This window comes from Engraulis encrasicolus, chromosome 11 (assembly GCF_034702125.1).
Source record: "Engraulis encrasicolus isolate BLACKSEA-1 chromosome 11, IST_EnEncr_1.0, whole genome shotgun sequence".
NCBI lineage: Eukaryota > Metazoa > Chordata > Actinopteri > Clupeiformes > Engraulidae > Engraulis > Engraulis encrasicolus.
Window position 1 is genome coordinate 24,330,161 of NC_085867.1, and position 8,010 is coordinate 24,338,170.

General features: G+C 43.9%; 1 protein-coding gene across 1 annotated transcript; it reads right to left on the bottom strand.

Annotated features, from left to right (window-relative positions):
* Positions 1–895: 895 nt before the first annotated feature.
* Positions 896–7,414, bottom strand: LOC134458123 (endoplasmic reticulum chaperone BiP-like). The gene is made up of 9 exons (XM_063210253.1): positions 7,258–7,414; positions 6,953–7,105; positions 6,625–6,856; positions 6,027–6,161; positions 5,715–5,827; positions 5,212–5,602; positions 4,609–4,843; positions 2,168–2,335; positions 896–2,015 (listed from the first exon to the last, which is right to left on the bottom strand). Exons 2-9 carry the CDS (start codon positions 7,066–7,068, stop codon positions 1,429–1,431), a joined length of 1,977 nt encoding a protein of 658 aa, XP_063066323.1. The 5' UTR covers positions 7,069–7,105; positions 7,258–7,414; the 3' UTR covers positions 896–1,428.
* Between the last annotated feature and the right edge of the window lie 596 nt (positions 7,415–8,010).

Consider the following 8,010-nt stretch of genomic DNA (forward strand, 5'->3'; position numbering starts at 1 on the left):
AATAGGGATTCTCTGGACTTTAAGTGTCAATTCATAAGGGAAATTGAGTCTTCCCCAAAGTAGCTGTGTGGTGGATTGAGGAAGTGTGAATGGGCTGAGTCTGGATACTCCTCTGTGGTTTTGCTCAGTCAAAGGGGGGCAGTATTCTGACTCTGCAACTAAGTCAGGAAGTTCATTGACTGTGCCCTTTAGGGTCAATTATGTGTACATGATACTGCTGACAGTAAACAGTAGGCCTAGGGCTTGGCATTGGCACCTGCCAACCAGCAAAAATGGGTAAAACCTGGCTGTGGCTAGTAATGACTTAAGTCTCGTTGGCTGGTGATTCTTGGGTAGGCTATGACATATCACAGGTTATCCTAATCATTTATACTTAAGTTCAAGAAAGAGTATACTCAGATTCTATTTATATAAAATGTTTTCACAGTGTTTGTTCATAACATTTATCTTCCTTTAGCACTTCATCTTCAGAGCTTAGGCGTATCATAAAGAAAGAATACCAATAACAAAACTGTGGCAACTAGAAAAGGCTGGCTAGTTACTCAGGGAAACCACTAGCCATGATAGGCAGGTCGGCATAAAAAGTTAATGTCAGGCCTTGGTAATAGGTACCAAATTAATACTATCATTATCGCTTTGCAGTTGTTACTGTTGAGGCTCACATACGTTTGTTTCAGCAGGACCGTTTTCATTGGCAGCTGCCAAAGTTTTGCTTATTTTTGTTTTGTTTTGTAGCCATTTTGATTTGGGAGGGATATGATAGGCCAACTAGTAGTGCATATTTACTTTCCTAATTCATGTTTGCTCAGGGCATTGGCTTTGCCAGTTCTTCACAGGACCCTATTGACATTGGTGCTATTTGACATTCCATGAAATAACACCTGGGGAGACTGTATCAAATAAAAAAGTTGTTTTATTTTCAAGGTCATACAATGTAGTAATAAATACCAGTGCATATAGTGTTTATATTTATGACTGTATTCCCATTACCCCCACATCTGACCCAAATAAATATTATTATTAAAAACACAAAGAAGCCAGTGGTGTTGACCATTACCACATCTTATGTGTCAATGAAATTAGAGAAGTTGTGTGAACAATCCACTAAAAAAATGTCTGCATACATTTCTGTCATCCGTCTTGTTATTTACATCAAAGTATTTTCACAAACATATTTGACATCACCATTTTAGGTCACTGAATGAAAACACACCCACACCCACACACACCCACACACACACACACACACACACAAACACACACAAACACGCACAAGTCTCTGTCTACAACGACAACAAAAACAAAAAGTGCTGTGTGCATTCAGCAGTGTCTGTCCAACTCGTCATACTTCATGAGGAAATCAATCCAGTGCTTGTCCTGAGAGGCGAGTGCATTAGAGAATAGTCCATGAGTCCTTTGCAATGGGCATTATAGCTCACTATGACTACTGCTGTCCTGCTCTTCCTGTTGCTCTTCGCCCCCCTCCCCGGGAGAAGGACCGCCTGAGCTGCCGTAGAGCTTGCCGATGATTGGCTGGACCACCTCCTCCAGCTCCTTCTTCTTGGCCTTGAAGTCTTCCGTGTCGGCCTCCTGGTTGGACTCCATCCACTCGATCTTCTCCTCCACGGCCTTCTCGATGGTCTCCTTGTCCTCGTCGGACAGCTTGCCGCCCAGCTTCTCCTTGTCGCCAATCTGGTTCTTCAGGGAGTAGGCGTAGCTCTCCAGCTCGTTGCGGCTGCTGATTTTCCCCTTCACCTTTTCGTCTTCCTCGGCAAAGTCCTCGGCCTCCTGCACCATCCTCTTGATGTCGTCTTCGCTCAGGCGGTTCTGGTCGTTGGTGATGGTGATCTTGTTCTTGTTGCCGGTGCCCTTGTCCTCGGCGGTGACGCGCAGGATGCCGTTGACGTCGATCTCGAAGGTCACCTCGATCTGGGGGACGCCGCGGGGTGCGGGGGGGATGCCGGTCAGGTCAAAGTTACCCAGCAGGTGGTTGTCCTTGACCATAGCACGCTCACCTGAGGAAAAGAGAAAAATAGCATGCTGTTACAAACCTGTTATTTGGCTACTATACAGCTCAACAGCTAATTCTGTCTAAAAGCAGAACATGAAATAATAATAATAATAATGATAATAATAACAATAATAATAACTAAAAATATCACTTTACCTTCAAATACATTGATCGTGACAATGGGCTGGTTGTCGGAGGCTGTGGAGAAGACCTGGGACTTCTTGGTGGGTATGGCAGTGTTTCTGGAGATCAGCTTAGTCATGACACCTCCCATGGTCTCAATACCCATCGTCAGGGGGCACACGTCCAGCAAAACCATATCCCCTGGAAAAGCAATGGCGAAAATCAGCACAGAGCAGTTAAAAACAGTATGGTACGTAATGAATTGTAACACGTTACTGGTTGGATGATTGTGATGGTTTTTCAAGTTACTGGTTGGACATGCTTGCAAGTATACTGTCTGGGGATCTGCCGTTAATGGTAAATAAAGAGTGCAAGTTTTAACACTCCATTACATTACACTAACATGCACTTATCCAAAGTGGTTTAGGCAGGGGTATTGTACAGGGGGGTTAAGTGTGACTGAGGCACCAGGGCCCCACACAGTGTCTGACTAATGTATGGTAGATATATGGCAGGGGGTCCATTTGAACTGAGTTTACATAGGGCCCAAAATTTGCTGCTACACCCCTAGCTTTAGGACATATAACACTAAAAGAACTTGCCGGGGTGGGCAATTTTTTTGGTCCAGACCACATTGAGTTCACAATAATATTGGCCAAAGGGCCAAATTTCCCTGGCAATTTGTGTCAGTGATAACACATGTTATTGGGTAGGCCTTTAAAGAATGCTAGGTGAGAGCATCATAATGAATTTAAAACTTGTCTTTCTTGTAAATGTTCTGCGGTCCAGATGAAATGTCTCAGTGGGCCGCATGTGGAATTTGCCCAACCATTGTCTGTTTAACCCATTTTAGCCTGATGACTCATAAATGTTGTTTGACCTTTGGTGCCTGGAGCGACATATACACTGCATTCAGGCTCTTGAGATTTTAGCTTTTTTAATAAAAATGTGGGTATGTTACAGCTGAATGAACACATTCTAATGCAAGAGGAGGGTCTTAGGGTATAAAGTAGTGGTGGGCCGTTATCGGCGTTAACGTGCTGCGATAATGTGAGCCTCTTGTCGCGCGACAAAGAAAATATCGCACGTTAATCTATACTCAAAATATGGGTTTGGAGTTTGGGTATGCACGTCACCATAGCGCTTGATTGACAGACGCTTTCACACTGCGCTCCAGCCGCTTCTCCTCTCCTGTTGCTATCAGCAGAACTATGAACAGGGTTTGCATGCTGAAAACATTCATCTCTCTGCCGTGGTAGGTGTTGTTTGAGTGCTTTTTCGTAAGTGGTAGATTAAAGAGACGTTATTGTTTGAGGTGAAGCATAGAGAGACATTGTGTGAGTAGCCTACCAGCCCGACATAGCCTACATTTCCTCACGCATTGCGTGGAACACAACCACTTACAGAAATCTTGCCTGTGCCATCATTGCAAAACAGTCCGTGTGATATGCATTTTGAAGATTGTCAAACTGAAACTGTCAATATCTACTTTCGCTGAATGTTTGTGTAATTGTATTGCGATCACGCATTTGCGACTATTGAGATACAACAGGCGGTAATAATAAACCTCGCGGTTGTCGCGCTTGATTTTTTTTTTGCAAACTGAATTCATTTCAAGTTGTTACTCCTCTGGCATTCTAACTCTGAGAACAACTGTCGGGTTTAGGCCAAATCCCCGAAGGCCAGTGCTGTTGTAGGTTCTAGAAATCCAGCCTGGAGCTGCTGTGGGCTGCTGTGCGCAGAGCTCCTCCCTCTCTTAAAGGAGCGGCTGCTCTTTTTAACAGTCAGTGGCAGATTCTCTCTTCTCTCTCTCTCTCTCTCTCTCTCTCTCTCTCTCTCTCTCTCTCTCTCTCTCTCTCTCTCTCTGCCCATTAGAAATGCTGAACTGTTGAGGTCATTTTGTTTAAATAGCCTAAATGTTTGATAGATTTATCTGCAGGCCTATTCGCCTATACAACTTATAGCGCTGTTCATTTTGAAATTTCAGTATCTTATAACTGTAAATGCTTCCCAACATATTCGACACACTTTACAAATATTGCAGTGATTTTTTTCATCACCAAGGATCAACATGACCATTTTTTGAAGATGAGATGCATTTTGGAAAAAAGAGATGAGCTCTGGTCTAATGCGGCATCTGTCTAAAGAAACCCCTAAGGTTTTTTTTCGGCATTATTTCCCTAGCACGCCTATTCTGAATGAGCCATTTTGATATAGATTAATCTAGATTAATCTAGATTAATTTCATAATTACAGTGAGATTAATCTAGATTAAAAAAATTAATCTATGCCCACCCCTAGTATAAATGCAATCATGTTTCATGTTTCATGTGCATCAGAGGCTGAGATATTTGGGATTTTATAGGCTGAGGACAACAAGGGCTTAGGCATTCAGCAGGTGTTTTTTGCAGGTGCTTTAGGCATCAATGGCTTAATTCAAACCCCAGATTGCATCGTGCAGTAGGTCGACCAACCTGCATCCTCTCCGGACAGCACGCCGGCCTGCACGGCAGCTCCGTAGGCCACGGCCTCGTCGGGGTTGATGCCTCTGGATGGCTCCTTGCCGTTGAAGAACTCCTTCACCAGCTGCTGGACCTTGGGGATACGAGTGGAGCCGCCCACCAGCACGATCTCGTCGACGTCCGACTTCTTCATGTCGGAGTCTTCCAGGACCTTCTGCACGGGCTTCATGGTGGAACGGAACAGGTCCTGAAATGGTGGGAAAACAGGAAATACGATTTACTACACTTACATGTACGTTTCTTCATGCATCAGTTTAGTGTCAGTTTCAGTCAAGGTACAATCCTTTAAGTCAGCAGTTCAACAACATGCAGTTATGTAATATGCAATGAGCAGTGTCTGGATATTTTAGCATCTTTTTACTGTATTTTATGGTGTATTTTTGTTTGCTGGTTACTGGCTATATCTTTCTTGCTTTAAAATACAGTATGTAACGTGTGTGTGTGTGTGTGTGTGTGTGTGTGTGTGTGTGTGTGTCTGTGACAGGGAAGAAAGTGTCTTATTCCTATATAATTACCACTACACTACACTGTTTAATTAAAATAATTTTCTCTTACCATGTTGAGCTCCTCAAACTTGGCACGGGTCAGGGTCTCGGAGAAGTCTTCACCCTCGAAGAAGGACTCGATCTCGATACGTGCTTGATGCTGGGCAGACAGGGCTCTCTTGGCCTTCTCAACTTCACGACGAAGCTTCTGAACGGCACGGTTGTCCTTGCGCACATCTTTGCCGGTCTTCTTCTTGTACAGCTTGATGAAGTGCTCCATAACACGCTGGTCAAAGTCTTCGCCTCCCAAGTGGGTGTCTCCGTTGGTGGCCACGACCTCAAACACACCGTTGTCAATGGTCAGGAGGGACACGTCGAAGGTACCACCGCCCAGATCGAACACCAGGATGTTCTTCTCACCGCCCTTCTTGTCCAAGCCATAGGCAAGAGCAGCGGCAGTTCTGAGGGAGGAGAAAAAGTGTCCATGAATGTCTGTGCCAAGGTGCGGGCAAAAAAAATGCATTAATACAGAATGTATCATGATTGATGTCTGCCATCAGTGGTTAGACTTACGGCTCGTTGATGATCCTCATGACATTGAGACCGGCGATGGTTCCGGCATCCTTGGTGGCCTGGCGCTGGGCATCATTGAAGTAAGCAGGGACAGTGACCACGGCATGGGTGACCTACAGAGAGATGAGAGGAAATACTGTGAAACATACTGCATGTATGTGTGAGAGAAAATTGGCATATAGTATGTAGGCTACTTTCAGCATAATTGCATCTCCATTCACGGTATTCATTCATCGCATTTGATGTCTGGCTGTGTAGTATTTAAAATGGTGTGCAGTCTTTTCCAGTTTAAGCAGACTATCTATTCATTACCTTTTTTCCCAGGTATGCCTCAGCAGTCTCCTTCATCTTGGTCAGAACCATTGCGGAGATCTCTTCAGGGGTGAAACTCTTGACCTGGCTACTGACATTCAGTTGAATGTGGGGTTTGCTCTTCTTGTCAAACACCTGCAGGGATTATAACAGGAAGTTTAGTGAAGATTCACAAGCCTCCTGAGTCCTGACCCAACCCTATTACTTGACCGTGGCCATGAGTGCCGCGAGGGGGGGTAAGGTGTTACAGATTCTAAGGGCCCAACAGCTCTGACTGGGCCCTGGAAGGATGCTGATAACATAATTTGTCATTTTGGGCGCCCAAAATTTGAATCTTTCATGGGGCCCAACAGCCCAACAACAACAGCCCATCAGCGCCCCTGACCATGCCTTTAGATAATGGAACTTTTTTAATTCAGGTAATATTAACACAGTGCACTATAGGAAGAATAATCAAAAGGATTACAAAGATGGCATTGGGCTTTATGCATATAGGCTACATTAACATGGTATTACACAACTATTAGGCCTAGCTCTAAACTGTAAAATGTCACCTTTTTAAATTATCATTAGAAATACCATTGTACTGGCAGCTCACCTTAAAGGGAAAGTAAGAGATATCCTTCTGCACAGAAGAGTCATCCCAACTGCGGCCTATCAACCTCTTGGCGTCAAAGACGGTGTTCTCGGGGTTGGACGTCAGCTGGTTCTTGGCGGCGTCTCCGATCAGACGCTCCCCCTCAGCAGTGAAGGCCACATAGGAGGGGGTGATTCTGTTACCCTGGTCATTGGCGATGATTTCCACACGACCGTTTTTGTAAACACCAACGCTAAAGATAGGGGTATAAAAGTGTTAGTCAAGACGAGTCTTCAAAGTCATCAATTTAGTCCCTCTCTAAACGAATGAAAGCCTCAAATAGGCTTACCAGGAATAGGTGGTCCCCAAATCGATTCCGATAACTGTCCCCACATCATCTTTCTCTTCAGTGGCGAATGCTGCGCCGACGACCAGCAACCACATGCACACACGCATCAGTCCCATGCTAGTTCTTTCTGCTTGACAACTCTTTTGAATGTGCCTACATAAAAAGGACAAACCAAACTTAACATTAGGCCTACAGGAAAACAGCAAACCAAGCTGAGATATTCGCGGTTATGGCGACAGCTTGAGCAATGTTGCCTATACACTTTCTAACACACGTGTGGATATAGTTTTAAAATAAAAACTTACCACCGACAGTGTGATTAAATCCTTTGCTGATTCAAAAAGCTTTAGAATAACCTAAATCGGTTATGCGTCCCCAGGATGATCTCTTCTTCTGAATGTAGGCTATTCGTTGTCCTGACGTCGATCTGTGTTTTTCAGTCTCTTTCAGCAGTCTCTTTTCTCTTGTCTCTCTGTCTTGGTGTCTGTAGTAGGTTTGCATACAAGTGGAGCGAGCTGTCATTGTATTTAAACACCGAGGCTCTCATTCATCTCATCTGATTCATCTGAGGGAAATATCCGCGCTGCTGAACCTCATTGGTCAACGTAAGCCCGCAGCTGCTGATTGGTCCACCTTGCTCAGCTGGCTGCTACTGATTTGCCCACGTACGAAACGGGCTGCTACGTATTCCACTGACTCATGAAAGAAACTGTAACCATCTCTTCGCTGACTGTAAACACATGTAGCGTGAGAAATGTTACTAATGTTTACATCAGTCAGGTCTTACATCAGACAGTGTTTACATCAGCCAGGAGAAGTTGTTGGTTGTGTCAAATTTGTCTTTGCACATTCATTGTTATTAATTAATTTACGAAAAAAGTCAAACACGTTTTCTTAGAATAGCCAAAACAGGAAACATAGGCAATATTATTTCATCAAATAATAGGCCTAATTCAATCAATCAATTAATCAATCAATCAATCAATCAATCAATCAACCAATCAATCAATCAATCAAGTCATATAAAATAATAACCACAATACCAACACTAGTTAGGC

Excerpts from the sequence above, each read along its gene's own strand:
- LOC134458123 (XM_063210253.1), bottom strand. The coding sequence starts at position 7,068 with ATGGGACTGATGCGTGTGTGCATGTGGTTGCTGGTCGTCGGCGCAGCA. Across the intron at positions 2,336-4,608 it reads GCTGTCCGGAGAGGATGCAG|GGGATATGGTTTTGCTGGAC; the intron begins GTTGGTCGACCT and ends TTGCTTTTCCAG. Across the intron at positions 2,016-2,167 it reads CACGATCAATGTATTTGAAG|GTGAGCGTGCTATGGTCAAG; the intron begins GTAAAGTGATAT and ends TCTTTTCCTCAG.